At 33.7% G+C, this 16,570-nt stretch overlaps 1 protein-coding gene across 1 annotated transcript in view; it reads right to left on the minus strand.

Moving 5' to 3' along the window:
* The window catches only part of LOC133181640 (deleted in malignant brain tumors 1 protein-like), a 35,151-nt gene extending 20,848 nt beyond the window's left edge, over positions 1-14,303 (minus strand). The window contains exons 1-9 of the mRNA XM_061316186.1: positions 14,148-14,303; positions 12,963-13,120; positions 7,585-7,759; positions 6,580-6,918; positions 3,687-3,998; positions 2,542-2,844; positions 1,189-1,512; positions 687-995; positions 194-350 (exon numbers count right to left, since the gene is read on the minus strand). Coding sequence (XP_061172170.1) covers positions 194-350; positions 687-995; positions 1,189-1,512; positions 2,542-2,844; positions 3,687-3,998; positions 6,580-6,918; positions 7,585-7,759; positions 12,963-13,120; positions 14,148-14,277 — 2,207 coding nt within the window. The 5' untranslated portion in view covers positions 14,278-14,303. The remainder of the gene's footprint in view (positions 1-193; positions 351-686; positions 996-1,188; positions 1,513-2,541; positions 2,845-3,686; positions 3,999-6,579; positions 6,919-7,584; positions 7,760-12,962; positions 13,121-14,147) is intronic.
* Between the last annotated feature and the right edge of the window lie 2,267 nt (positions 14,304-16,570).

Below are 16,570 nucleotides of genomic sequence, written 5' to 3' on the forward strand. Positions count from 1 at the left end.
GACTGAAGGGATTACTTTTTTCAACATTATGACCTTGACCCTGATTAACAATCATGTCAGAATCTTAAAGTGTCCCCCGATAAGCCTCCAATTATGAAGTTAGAGTCTGAGGTGGGGCAGATAGAGGAATGTGCATGGTGATTCCTATATATCCCCGATCTTTGATTTGGGGGATGTAATAATATTTCTTTACACATATTTTTCTCCGCTGACAAATCCAAGTTCCCTACAGACAACATTTGCCTCGGGTTGTCTCCAGGTTGTGTCACAAACCGTGCTCTCCACTCCATCGACATCTATCACAACACGACCAAAGTTCACCCCACCATCCAGTAACTTTACACGAGGAGCTAAACAGAAAGGAGACTTCATTCACTGTAAGGACACTGTTTCTTTCAACATTTAGTATTTTTTCTCTTTTTCCAGGATTCATGCATCTTTATATACAATTATATACAATTATATATGTATATTTTAAGCTTCTGTTATTTGACTACTAGTACTTGCATAAACTGTTCAAAGTTGAGCTAAGTCTGGCTATTGGCATGAAAGTTTTGAAAATAGATGTCAATTTATTTAAAACCACATAGTTAAATATGTTCACAATATCTTTACTATTTCTGCATTAGCATTCCTAATATTATGTTTATTACACTTCAAGATCTTAGGTCACTATAGTGACATACCTGAGTATTGGTAACATATGGCTCCTGCTGCAAGTGAGGAGTAGCAGATGAATGGATTTAATTCTAAACACTGGGACAGCTTGGTCTCTGAGCCATTACACTCGTAGCTGGTGGCTAAAATGGGGGCAATATTTTTCTTATTTTTGTTAATTCTGCCATAAAATGCCGCTTTCCCTCCCGCATACCCGAGCTGGCGACATAAAACATCAGAATTATTGTCAGTCCAGAAAGCTTCACATATTTCTCCTGTAGTACCATATCTTTTGATGTGAACAACTCCATAATCCCCATTTCTTAAACTATACTGGTCTGCAAAAATAAAATTCTAACAATAAATGTATGGGAATGTATTAACTAGCATTGATGAATGCCAAAAGACTAGTAATAAACTTAAAAGACATTACCACATTGTACTTAAAATTTCAATGGAATATTGTATCATATACAAAAACATGCATGTTTTGTATCTACAGTGTAGCAATGTAATTAAGATATTCAATACCTTCTTCAAGACTTCCATTAAAACAGCTAACTGATGCATAGCCATAATGTTGATTACTGCAGCTTTTAAGTGGGTCAAAACTGCAGTTCATTACACTTGTCTCATTTCCTTTACATATCAGGTCTGGCATGGCAGTTTGCCCATAGTACTTTCCAAATGCCCCTGGGGGTAACTTCGTGCCATTGGTGAACCCTCCAATTTCCTTACACACAACCTGGGCATTGACGTCATTGAACCCTGACCCACATAAAGCATACCAGGTGTTGTGTAACAGAATTTCTACAATCCCATTGGTTCTGCTGTTCAAACTACCAGTTAATCTGACTGAAATAAAAAAGAAAATTGAATATTTATTGAAGTTTTATTGCTTTTTTTTTCTTTCTTCATTTAAAATTACTGCTGTAAATTATCTATGATTCAGAAATTCAAGAAAAGAATGTAAAATTTTTTGATTGTACAGTACATATGGGTATTGTTGCATACATGGTAGCTTCACATTCAATGTACAGAGGTTTTGGCAGCTTGAGCGACCCAAGTGGGCCTGGGTTAAGAAAAAACTAATTAATTAAACAAAAAAACTTCTGTAGTTATCCAGTCCCCTCCCCCCTTCCCCACCCCCTCCCCCTTTCCTAGAATTCGAGTGTTTCATTAAAATCTAAATTTTGCAATGCTTAACCATGTTGTTAATGTTCAACATTTACATTCCACATGTATTTTGCTTATAAAGTGTGTGGAAAGCTTCGGCATTCATAACACCACAACACGGACAGGGGGGTAAAAGGTTAAAGTATGCATTTTATTTTGATGTCACCAACGTTGAACTCCGTGCAAGTGCAACGTCATAAGCGAAAATCAAAATCCACGTTCACATTGAGCAGAAGCTGCTGCAATGGCTCTTCCATTAATTGTAACTTATCCGAGGGATAATACAGGGATTTTGAAATATAAATCACATTTGCAGACAAGGCAAGTAGTTAAAATAATGTAAATATAAGCATTGAAATATTATTTTTTGAAAGAGGTAGTCTCATAACCGCAATGGTGGGTGAAAACAAATTTTCATAACACGCTAACACGCGTAACTTAATTCCTTTGCACATACTGTTGCAGTTATGAGACTACATCTTTCAAAAAATAATAATTCAATGCTTAAATAAGAAAAGTTTAAATATTGATTCAAGAACATATTGTCAAGGACATAAAATCAGCCTTTAATAAAGCATTTCCAAAATTACGGTGTTATGGTCATATTTTCTTTCACAGAATGTTCTACTACAAAGAAAGATACATGTATGTAAGTAAATGTACTTTTTATTGGTACAAACATCTACATGTATGAATGTTTAGACTTACTGTTTTTATAGCACATCACTGTAGCATACCCTCCACACCTTGTGGTCTCATACACATCCCAACCAGAATTATTACATCTAAAGATTGAATCTTCTGTTCCATCACACCTCATTTTGCTCAAGAATACATGTCTCTCGGCAAGAGAGGGGCTTCGTACTTCCCCATCCACATAGCCCTGGGATTTACACAGGACTCGAGCATCATACTTAGACCAGTATGTGTTACATATAGAGCCAGTTACTCCATCATACAAGATCTCCACCTGACCCTCACTCCCCCCTCCCTTGATGGAAACTCTTGGTGCTGAAAAAGAAAAGCTCAATTCAAGAAAATTGTTACATAGAAATTCAAAATGTATGTTAACATGAAAGTTGTACAAAATCAATGTGTTGTCTGTAAGCTACAATGTACATTTGGATTCCAAAAACAAAAAAAAATGCAAGGCTAAGATCATGGGAAGGGTAAAAGTAAATAATTAAAGCATAATTAAATACTTGTATAACAATTATGTGAATTGAAACCCTTACTAAGTGCCAGAATTGAATGAACAGAAAGTTGGGAAATGTGAGGTTAAGGTCACAAAATTTAGTACAATTTAAATGCTTTCTTCCAAAGATGTATTTGTTTTAAATCAAACATTCAACTTAAAAATAAATCAATCAATTACATATTTCTCTTGTTTCTCTAAAAATGTCTGTATATGAAGATTTGTCCATTTACAATACTTAGCAAATAAGCAAATATAAGAAGTCATGGTCACAAAGAGGGTCAATGTCACTTGAAAGAACAAGAGGAAATAATCTGATCCCTTTTAGCCACACTCTACCCCCATTTCTTGTTTATCTCCCCTTGAAAGGGGACATGGTCCTTCATTTGGAGAATTCTGAATCTCCAATAATTTATTTACCCAGGGGTGCTCTGTGACAAGTTTGGTTGAAATTGGCCCAGCTGTTCTTGAAGTATGAAATGTGTAAAGTTTATAGATGGATGAAGAAACAGACATGGGACAATCAACGATCAGAAAAGCTAACTTGAGCTTACATCTCAGGAAATTGTTCCTTGAAATTATCTTTCTAACTATTATAAAAATGACATGCAAATTCAATGAAATGTTAAATTTGCTTTTATATTTAAGAATTTCAAACCTGATTCATTGTAACAGAGTACTGAAGCAGCTGTGCATCCAAAGAATGGTTCCCACATTGCCTTGGGACCCGTAGAACATTCCTCTAGTCTTTTTTCTTTCCCAGTACATTTGAGATAGGAGATCCATGCTACTTTGCTGGGTGTGTTGTAAGTTCCATATGCTATCCCACCCTTAAAGCCAAGTTGTCTACAAGCAACATCTGCTGAAGAGTCTGTCCAGGTGTGATCACAAATATGTCCCCAAACTTCCTGGTAGCGAATCTCAATGCGACCCCATTTCTCCCCTCCATCCACTAATCGCAAGTCAACAGCTGAAAAACACACAAATATTTCATCTAAAAACACTCCTGTTTGGAAAGAATTCTGAAGTTAATAATTTTAATTTGTTTACAAAACATAGTTTGTTAAAAGTGATAATATACATGTATATGTATGCCTGGAATATTGTCAATAGTCACTTGTTACAGCTCATTGCACAGAAAAATATTTTTATTATCATGTAATGAATGTCTCTACTAGTATTTCATTTGTTATGGGAAACTTCACTGGTTTAATTAATACATAAAACTTAAATAATGACCTTACCTAATTAAGGTTTCATTTTCTTCTCATTTTATTATTATCAATATTATTATTTTCTTGGTGTTGTTGTTTAAAACCGTAATTGCATGTTGCTATCCCATATGCCACTTTGCTAAATGACCTTGACATTAACTATATGCTTAAAACAAATGCAACAAATTGATTCTTTTTTTTAATGACCTTGCATGTGATAGCGAGGTAGTTATTTTATTAAAGAGCAACAGAAAATGTCTATATACATGTTCTAGAACATTAAATTACAAGAATGCTTAGGTTTTCTTAGAGTAATTTATGTATTTTAATCATGAAAAGGCTAATAGTTAACTTATGAATAATTCATTTTTGGGAATTCATTAGGAAGTCATTAGACCAAAAATATTTGTATCATGAATTTACATATTAGAACATACTACAGAAAACCCTTCACTTCTTTCAAATTTTGAAGAAGTATGCATGTATACATGTATATGACTTTTTCGAATATAAAATCAAAATAATCATGATCCTGTTGATTCACTTAACACTAGTATATGTATTGATATTATATTTGAAACTGAAATCCTGCTATGACTGCAGTCAATGGGTCACACTTCTAGTTTGGACTACTTTAATTACTTGCTTTACATTTTGTTAATGACACTTTAAATTTTCTATTATTATACAGGTGTTACATGTTTCATCTCTCTGCAGTGCCCCCCCCCCCCCCTCCCCCTAACTACTCAAAACAAAAAATGTATTTAGATGTGGAAAGTTTCACATAATTTATATATTATGACATAGAAATATAACTTACCAAAAGATTTGACTGAAGCTTGATCAGTAGAGTGAAACAAAGAATTCAAACTGTAATAATCCTTAGTCAAAACAATTATACTGACAATGTTAACAATTAACTCAAATCACCAAGGTTTCATAAATTTACCTCGGAATATTTTTAACGTTTAAAGAGACATCTTAATTTACTTTACTTTTAAATTTATCTAAACTTCTATCTTTCAAAGGTGTTATATTTGACCTGATACATGTATATGTGAATATCAAAAACATGACTAGGTACTAGGTAATTCAAAACAATTCAGACTGAAAATTGATCTGTCTGGGTAACTTCTCAATAAACTCATTACTGTCTCAAATTTATTTTATGATGACCAAATCACATAAGATACATGTAATGACATCTTAACTCTGTTTAACTGTGTGATTTTATATTTTGCTTTTATATCCAACTTGTTAAAATAGAATATATTATCTTTGTAAGCCTAGCAAGTATTCACCATTTCAGATTGAAAAAAGCAAATATAAAATCACATGATGTCCTATTTAGCCTTCAACAACAATGATTCATCTTACTTCACCACTTCTTCATATAAAAGTTAATTTTTAAACACTGTAAATCTAAAAGAACTACAAGCAATGCATGCAGACTCCAAAAATTTATACAAAACAAATAAATATAACAACTATCAACCAGTCTGGTTTTTCCACATAACTTTGGTATCTCAAAACTCATATCTCCAATAGCAGGGATATGTTGAAGTGAGCTGGAAGTACCAAACACTTCTCCTTTAAGGTCAAGATCTAGTAAATGAGTTTAGACTTTCTTCTTGGTGCTAGATTCATTATGACATCATAATTGATTTAAACTTAATTTTTCCAGTACTTTACGGCTTCAATAGAATTATGTAGAAAATAAAGCACTTTCATGAAATTCAATTTGAAATCATGTCAAATGTAACTCCGAAACCCTTATTCCGTTTAATATCATTTTAAAGTAGAGATGAAGAAGATATGAAAAACTGTTTTCTGAGAGACTATAGGCAATATTGATACATTTCCTTTGTCTGAGATGGAAAAAACTCCCATATTTATACCAGACTTTCTTCATTTTTCATTGAAAATGGGCAGTATATAATATGTTTTTCTGATGAGTTTACCCCAAAATTATGTCCGGATACACCTTATTTTACCAAGCTATATTCGTAAAGGATCATTAAAAGAATGTGTATCTCAAATTTGAGAAATCTGTGGGCACCTTTTATTCATTAGATCTTGATCTTAAGCATTTTACCTCAATATCTTGATCACCGAAATATGGCTGAAGTATTGCCAACTCAACTTTAAACAATAGTAATCAATCAATCAATATCTCAAATCCTTGGATATATTGAAGTTTTTCCTCAGTCCCATCAAGTTTGAGATAATGAATTTTGACTGTATTATGCAACTTAACATGAAATGAGTGCATGCTTTCTAATCTCTCTCCACTAAGATCGACATGTGAGTGAATCATCACTCACTGGGAGTACTTACTTCGATTGACCTTGTCTTTTTCCTTGTTGTGACAAACAGCTGCAGCTAAGCTATCACTGTTACAATGACCTTGCCAGTAATCCACCTTGGAACAATTGGCCAGACTGCTTTCCTTCCCAGTGCAGTTAAATTTCCAATAGGCATCTGTAAAGGACGACTCGTCTACCATATACATTTCAGCCTTGGTCATGGCGAATCCGGAGACAAATCCCAGCTCCCTACACAAGACATCGGCATCCTTATCATCCCAGCCTTCATCGCACACCAGAGACCAGCCCTTGCTTCCACTGATTTCAACGGTCCCAACATTTTTCTGATCCAGTGCATAATTTAAACGTGCTGAAATTAGAATTGATCTATTCTTATTTATATTTTCTTGAGAACATGTTCTTTTTCAATGTAAACCATATATGATACCCCATAATTAGTAAATTGCACTTGTGGTAAAATTCATTGTCACTTGCAGGAATGTGTTACGTACACAAAATTGAATTCAACAGTGGAATGACACAAAGTGGCTTTTGGCATACGATGCCCACCTGAGTCATACATCACCTTTTTGTTTATTTTTTCCTTTCAAATCTTACTTATATATATATAAATGTATCAGAATTGTTGTTTGTTTTTACAGTTGAAATAAGAGGAGCCGCAATAAAAATGCATAACTGCAAATCACTGTTTTGTCAAGTGATAACACATCATTGCTCTCTTTAGCACAATACATGGCAGGTGTCTGTTTTTTCACGGAATTCAAAGTATCCCTAGGCACAAAAACTCCCTGTAACTGTGATTATTACTGTATGTCAACCTTAAATTTATACTGATTAACATTCAGTGAAACACATGTTCCGTTGTAACAATGTGGAAAAAGCAATACCTTATGGTTCAACTATGACATCATAACACATGTCATTGACAGTGATTTGGTAAATTTACCTGTGACTTTATAATATACAGTAGTGGGTTCCCCAGCTCTGTTGTAGTCTAACAGACTGGTTAATTTACCTGTGACATTGTAACAAGAGACACTCGCATCCTCCTGGTGATTACAGTTGTGGGTTCCCCAGCTATTGGAGTTGCAGTCTAACAGAGACTTTTCATCGCCATCACAGACAACCTCATCAAAATAAATGGGCTGCCCTGGTGCTCCCGGACCAAAATGAGACAGTGAGTGTGCTATCTAGAAAACAAAAAAACATATGTCAATCAGGCAGGATTTCCTTTTTCATTTCCAAGAAATCAAAAAATATTTTCTTAAACAAATAGAATGAGGGGCCAGGGAACTGGGCCTCCTACTTTCTGTGACATTTAAATACTTTTTAATTAATTTCTCTTGTCAATCTCACCCCCCCCCCCCCCCTTTACAATTTAAAAAAAAAACTTTATGTCTATTTCTTAAGAAGAAGTACAATTATAAATTATATCATTAGTTTAACTCTGAAAGAGATTAAAAAGAAGTATTTATTATAAATATGTTGACTGGATATTTTTACTAAAATTAACTCATAATAGCATTGCAATAAGAGTTTTTCAACATGAAATTTGAAAAACAGCTACACACATATGCAAACTATAAATCTCAAGGACAAGTGACCTTCAACTTTAAAATATGACCTTGAGTCAAGATCATATACATGTATCTATGACAATGAGTCAAAAGCACCAATATTCTCAAGTGTGGAATTCATTTCAAGGTTTTAGGGTTAAAGCCAAAACACAATTTTGTTACAAATGGTCAGACAGATAGCCATATCAAAACCATAATGTATCCCCTCATGGCAAAGTGTAGATAGAGCATTTAAAAGATACTGTCTTATGGACCTGCTTTAATGATAGAGCTCATTCCTTGCAAAATGAAAAGCAACAGGTAATTCTTATCAATGCATATTTTGTCTTTGAATGGAACATATTCTAACTATAGTGAGCCTGTCTATTCTAAGACTCAGCTTATTCTAACTAGACCCACTCAAGCTGGAGAAATACATCATAATTATTATCTCTTGTTTGCATTATAAAACATAAACATTACAGGGTTTGAAATTTAACAGTCGCCCACTTGCCATCTGCAACTTATTTTCCATGTGGGCGACTTACAATTACGTTTAAATTGCCCACATAGCCATTCAAAAATTCATGATAAATAAATTTTTGATTCCCAAATTTGTCCAATATTTTGTATTTTTCTTTTGAAAAATTTCTTAATCACTAATAATCAGTATAGTGTTTCATAATTACCAGTACGGGGCACTACTACATAAAGCACCTAAGTGATTGTGATGCACACAATGTGGCATCAACAGGCCAATGATCCCAAGAAACCACAAATTACCGTTGTTATTTGTGAATGAAAATGTGTCACATATTCTACATCTTAAAATTGAGTAAGTCAGAGTAACCATATCAATCTTCACGAATACAAGAGACTTCAAATTAAGTTAAGATGTGCATAATGTTACATATGTACAACCAATAGAAAAGTTCATCATGAACCTAGGAATAAGAAGTGAACAAAATTTTTTTTTTCTTTTAACAGAAGGTGTGATAATTTTGGGGCAAATAAATTTGGATGTGGTCCCCAGAATTACAAAGTCTAGAAGCCCACATGGCTAGCAAGGATTACAAGTTAGGCCAAAATAAATAATAGTCTTGTTTCCTGCTACCCGACCTACCCTATTTTTTTGCACCCGACCCTAAAGTTTTTTTTTAGCTTTGGAAGAAAAAAATTGGGAAATTCCAGAATTTCATCATTCTGTCACCATAATCGGTTTCCGTGTTAACACAAAACAAGCATTTCATGAAATTCTTGTTTTAAATATATACTTTTATTAAAAAAAAAAAAACCACTTGAGTTGTGCATAAAAAGACATGAAATTTAATTTTAAAAAGACAATATTGACCTGTGACATGTTTAATTAATTTGATCTTGTATTAGTTCATATCCCAAAAAGGTGGTCAGAAAAAATAAAATAAAAAATTAAAATAAAATAATTTTCCTACTTACCTACCCTATTTTTTTCAGGCTGGTAGCAGGAAACAAGACTATTATTTTTTTTGGCCTTAGTTTAAAACCCTGCATTATGGCCTTTGGATCAATAAACTCTATCACTGAATTTACATGTATTTGTAGTAAAATATTGACAAATGTAGAAAGGAAAGTAACACTGACACAAACCAATCTCAACAAGAGGCCCATGGGCCATGATGCTCACCTGAGTAACTATTGACCTTCTGTTCTTCATCAGCAGATTATTTCCCTATTAATATTCCTTTGTAAAATTAAGATAATATACTATGGCCCCACCCTACCCCAGCCCATCCCCAGGTGTCTTGATTGAACAAACTTGAATTTGAGGATGCTTCTATATAATTATGACTAATCATGGCTTTGCTGTTCACTGGAAGATTTTTCTTATGTATTTCCTTGTAAATTTGACCACCCATCATGGCCCGACCTACCCCCAGGGGTAATGATTTGAACAAAATTGAATCTACACTACCTGAAGATCTTCCAAACAAATATGACTAATCATGACCTTGCTGTTCTTGAGAAGAAGAATTTTAAAGACTTTTCCTATGTATTACTATGTAAAACTTTGATCACCAATATTGGCCCTACCTTACCCCAAAGGGTCATGATTTGATCAAATTGAATCTACATTTCACGCAGAAAGCTCTCACATAAGTTACGTTTTTTCTGGCCCAGTGGATCTTGAGAGGAATATTTTTAAGATTTTTTAAAGATTTTAAATTACCCCACCCAATTTTCATAATTTCTTAATTATCCCCCTTTGAAAGAGAGTGTGGCCCTTCATTTGAACAAACTTGAATCCAATTCACCCAAGGATACTCCATGCCACATTTGGTTGAAATTGGTTCTGGAGAAAGGAGATGAAAATGTGAAAAGTTTACGACAACAATGGACAAATTTCCATCAGAAAAGCTCACTTAAGCCTTCTGCTCAGGTGAGCTAAAAAAAAGCTTAATCAAACTAGGTTTCCTCTGATGGAACTTATCATACTGTACAGAAAACTGCAGAAAAACAGAATGTATCTCCTGGTACGATCAACCTTTGAATACGGATCCTTCATTTGGGACCTTTATTAGAAACAGGACAGCTGGAAAGAATCTATTGCAACTATTACAAACACAAACCAGTACAGATCTTCCTTTATTGTGGTCATTATAACGAAATGGAACTACTTTGAAGGCCACATAGTATGCACGAAAATTGTCGAGACATTCAAGGCTAATAGTACAATAGATAGAACGTTCTATCATTAAAATGATATTGTCCTACGGACACGGTTTAACGATGGAATTTGCTCTGTATATTAACAATGTAGCAAAATAAACACAGGTGATAAATCGAACTCAGTGCATTTACTACGAACAATCCAGAGTGTTCTGAATGTAAACATGGCTTGTAAATTTGAAGCGAGAAAAAACAATGAAAAACTGAGTTGAATATTCGTCTTTATACAGGTTGGGACCAATCGCCCAAATGGGATATAATAGCCCGTTTGGGATATAATATCCCAAATGGGATATAAATTTACAGTGCAAAAGATGAAAAATTTTATTTTGGCTATAAATATCATAAATCCGCATCAACATACTTATAAAGGAATAACTTTTGGTTTACAAGTTTTTCTGAATGCCCACTGTTTATGAGATTGATCCCTCGGAAGTTCCTAAACTTCTTGGGGATCAATCTAACAAACTGTAGGGTTGCAGAAAAACTTGTAAGCCAAAAGTTACTCCTTTTTAAAAATTCTGATGCAGATTTATGATATTTATAGCCAAAATAAAAATTTTCATTTATTGCACTGTAAATTTATATCCCATTTGGGATATTATATCCCCATCGGGCTATTATATCTCATTAAGGCGATTGGTCCCAACCTGTTATATGGATTCTTTTTTAGGATAAAAGGCATATACAAACTCAAAAAGGTTTGTTTTGATTAATTTGGTTGTTATTTTCAGTGCAATCCCTTTTGTATTATTACAAATCATTTCGGAGCGGATCCGATTCGATTTGCTACATTGCAAAGTTCTTATGCCTTATATGGGACGAATTCTAACTGTGATGATTCTAATAGATCTAGTCTATATCCAGGATATACAATTAATAGTAATCTTTCTAGAATAATGTTACACATTAGTGTATATATAATCAATAACTAGTTAGCTACAATACCAATGATCATTATGATGAAATTCCTACCAGGCCCTTATAACATTTGGACAAATATTGAATCAATGAACAGTCGTTGACAAACATGAAACAAACCTTCCCGCCATCTTAAAGAGAATAAATTACAAAACCAATATATCTTGCTCTGGAGTTCCGGATGGAGAAATCGCATTGATATGGCCGAAGAAATACCAAACCAAAAAAGAACTATATGCACATCTATCATCGAACCCCGAATAAGAAATTATATAAACGCTTGTCATGACCGTAAGATGGGGGGGGGGGGGGGCGTGCCACCCCCCCCCCATAATTTTGCCGATATAAGATAAGATTTATTGATACCAATTTGGGGCCCTTCATGGCATACAAGTAAAGAATAATATACAGAAGAAGAAATTCAAAATTGATAGCAACAACATGTCGATATTGAAAGAAAAGAAAAGAAACTAACTAAAGAAGATGATGATGATTATATAGCAGATGGGGATTACCAATAATAAATGCTTTATATATATATATATATATATATATATATATATATATATATATATATATATATATATATATATATATATATATATATATATATATATATATATATATATATATATATATATATGTGTGTGTGTGTGTGTGTGTGTGTAATTAGCATACGTACAAAGAATTTGTAACATATATTTGTACTAGAGTATTAATTAAAACGTCTGATGACCTTTTTTTTTTGGCTTGTCAGGAAATTTTTGGTAGTGTCCCTTCAACTGACAACTGAAAATGTATGGCTGTGCCCCCCCCCCCCCCCCCAACTGCCAACTGAATTCGCTTCCTACGGGCCTGCTTCTAATTGGTATATAATTTGAAGCTTATATCGGAATTTATAATTTAGGGTCCAAGTCAATGGAAAAATAGCCTACCGCTTTGAGAAGAGTGGAAGTGTTTCACAGTTTGTTCTAGTACTTTATTAAACTCTAAATACTTTTTTAATGATCATTAAATCCCTTTACATTTAAGAATTCAGGAAAACGAACATAAGAATCAATCCCTAAGGCCTTCTCGATCACTCTTTCTAAGATCGCAAAAACACTGCACCATGACGAAATGAAGTTATCAATGCCTTCATAAACTTTCAAATTATTTACATTTCTTAAAATGAATATCCTATGTAATAGGCCATCTATAAGATACTTACACCCCATCGGAACCCCAACTGCTTGCAGACGACAGTTGCTGCATCATTATCCCAGAAATCGTCACAAACAGTCCCCCATGTGACATTGTCTTTAGAGACCTCAACACGTCCTTTGGATTTCGAAGAATCTGGTCCATCTTGTAATCTAATAAACAGCTCTAAAATATAAAATATGTAAATGAGAGATTGGAAAACTGGAAAAAAAAATACAACTGTTGTTGCAATATTTGTGACCGTTTTGCCATCTTGATCAAAGTTTGAGAGGTAAGAAAACCATTCATTTTAGCAAGTGACCATTCTAAATTTAAAGGTACAAGTTATAATCAATTTTGAACGACTATTAAAAAAAAAATCAGGAAACCGGCGGACTCTAGGGAAAAAGGGAGATAATTATACTATAGGAAAACTTTTTCACACTTACATGTATTTGAAAAATACAATATTATAAAACTGACATTTCATCAGGTAGTAATCAAAGATCTACATGTCTTGGTTAATATATTTACATTGACATTTTTGTACAAGCATATTCATAGTAAATCCAATGAATTCCATGCAGAATTTATCAGATGGATGACACAGGAACTGTGAGCATCAATTTTATTTACCGTTTTCAGCTGAGATTGAATTGATACTGTATAATGGTTGATGAACTAGCTAAGCTTGAGTAAGATTCTGGTTAACTTCTTATTAGCCGTTTTCCTATTACAAACTTTTTCTTTTTGAAAAATGCATGTCATTTTGTTTTGTTTTTTTTAACAAATTTGTCAAAATATTATTTATTGCCAATGCACTAAACCTCTTGTAAGCAATAAAGATGTGCATAAATTCACAAAATTGAATACAATGGCTTTCTAATAACATGTATATAACAAGCTCTTGCTTGAAAGCTCTAAACTGTTTTAAGCTTGAGGAGTTGAGTTTTTATACATGAGTGAAATGCCAATGGTGCCAGTAACCAAAGCTTAAAAATCATTTGCATGGTCGTGATCATTTGTGCTTTTTGAATAAGTGCGATTTCTTAAATGCGTATCTCGTTAAAGGTGATTCGTCTGAAAAGCAGATTAGGTGATTTCAAGCACGACGTTTTAGCCCGATTCCTTAGACCACCCAATGAATGACGTCACAAGCCGTTACATCAGGTAAGCAGGGGACACGAAGCAGTGGCGGGTGATCATTTCTTACCTACTTTCTCTACACCATTAGCTCCAAGACATTCGTCATGTGCCTCAAAGTCGAGGTCAAGACACCGCATTGATTTTATCCAATCAAAACCCCATTTTTTCATGATACCCTCGCATCCCTGACGACTCATTGAACAGAGATACGGACAAAGTGGCACAACCGTTACATTGATACAGATAGGATAAAGAGATCCACACAGAAAGGGTAGCAAATATGGACTGCATTTAGTTTTCAGTAAGGGAGCAAATGAATGAAATTGTATTCCTGCTTCCACTTGGGTGTCAAAGTCTAGTTCGGTATTAGGAAAAGAGGTCAAGTTAGAGGGGAAAATACCAAGACATTGTGGCTGTTTGAGTGGCTCACATTCTTCATCAATATCTGAAAGAGAAAGTAGGGCAAAAAGAGGATTAAAGATAGATCTGAGAACGAGTTCTAATTACAGGTATAAAAGATGTGAAGGTGGACGAACACAGTAAGTCATCATTGTTATTAAAAAGCAAGATTTTTTTATAAATTAAATTTGATAAGGTGTCCCTAGAATGCAGATATGCTACTGTTATTAAAATCGGCATATTTACATAAGTTTGCAAGAAAGTGTTATAATTTACTGGTACGTATAGGAAACAGAAATATTAGAGAGGTTGAGATTTTAAACTTGTACGCGTACGTGTACGTGTGCACAAACTTTGACGTACACGTACACGTTTTTCGTAATTTGTATGTTGAGATTTTAATGACATATAACATAAACGTGTATACTGTAATCGGTGTCTGTGTTTCAACTATTTAGTAGTTTTTTGACATTCGTTTGACTTTAGTTAGTGAACAAAACATGGTTAAAATAGGTGTTCGTGAAACTTAACACCCTAAATAATTAACAACAATAACAGTTTCACACATAAATTTACTAGTTTTGATTGAAAAAGCTACAAGTTTACACGTACGTGTAGATGCCTTTGTACAAGTTGTTGGAACGTGTAGAAAATTCATCAACACCAAAACTGATGACGTAATACGCAATAAATTTAGGGAATTCCCCTACTAGATGTACCCGTACACGCACACGTATGAAATCTCAACCTCTCTATTTGCAGCTGAGAGCATGATTGCCTTGCCCTAAAACTATAAGGGTTGAACCTTAACCCTAACCCTGGTTGACGATAAGCTGCAAACACTCAAACCACAATTTCACGGAAAAAATTCTAGTCGAGAATACAATGAAACTTTAGGATTAAAACTTATTAAATGTATCCAGTGTAAATGGTTCGTGAGACGTGAAACGAAGCTTTGATGATAATAGTTATTTATACGAATATACTATGCACAGATTAAAAAAATTAAATCTTAACATTGTCATTGTAATATTAATAAGTACTCATATTATATAATTATATATTTTACGAAATGTATTTTTCGTTATCTTCACACATACATATGAGACAGCCATAACAACATATTAAAAGAAAACAACATCAACAAACAGGGCCATCTTTAAAAATTTGTTTGGTTGCTCTCACCAACCGACTGTCCAAAAATGACACGACTCAATACTTTTTTATCCTCCAGGAAACTATTTATGCATTCTGGAAAATAAATTTTGAAAAAAATCAGCATTGATGTTGAAATTTTCTGGAGAAAATATTGCCACCTACCTACAGACCCAATTTTTTCATCCTGAGTCAGGAGAGGGCAAACAAATATTATTTTAAAGTTGGCCCAGGCATGAGTTGTTTTATCTATATATTTTATCACTTTTGCAATGAAGCACTACTGCAGTGAAGATATATAATGAGTAAGTAAGGGAAGCTGGCGATAGAAAAGTTGAAGTCATCACGTCATCACGTTTATCATAAAGTTTAGTGTCAGTTTGCCATCAATGTCTTTCTTCTCTCGTAAAACTTCCAAATATGAAACAGACGTGCCAGATTCTGTGGTGTCTTTTATATCGCTTTCAGTGGGATACATCGAGTTGACATATGAATGGAAATAACTATTGTTAATTGATAAAACGTCGTTGTAAACGTATAAATTCACCAGTTCAATTTTAATTGAAGAAGCAATATTGCAAGTTCGTTTTTTTTTTTATTATTCATATGATTATAAACAATTATTTCTTATTGAGGGGTAACTTATTGCATTATTCTACACATTTTTTAAATGCATGCGTGAATACCTTCAATGGGAGAAGCTGGAAAGCCAATATTTATATAATATTTTGCATAGGTTGTGAAAACACCGTGTGTGACGTGCACAAGTTGAGCCTGGGCTTTAAGTAAAGGTTGTTAACAAAATAAAATACATTACGAATTGTATTTATGAAATCGATAGTTTAAAAAAAACATTTAAGAAGCATGATCATGTCTTCATTGTCATGTTGTTTTCCTTCATATCATGATCATGATTGTACGTAAATGGCGCATATT

The sequence above is a fragment of the Saccostrea echinata genome, unplaced genomic scaffold (genome assembly GCF_033153115.1).
Source record: "Saccostrea echinata isolate AGI-Se365-2 ecotype Australia unplaced genomic scaffold, CSIRO_AGI_Sech_v1 ptg000009l, whole genome shotgun sequence".
NCBI classification, from domain to species: Eukaryota; Metazoa; Mollusca; class Bivalvia; order Ostreida; family Ostreidae; genus Saccostrea; species Saccostrea echinata.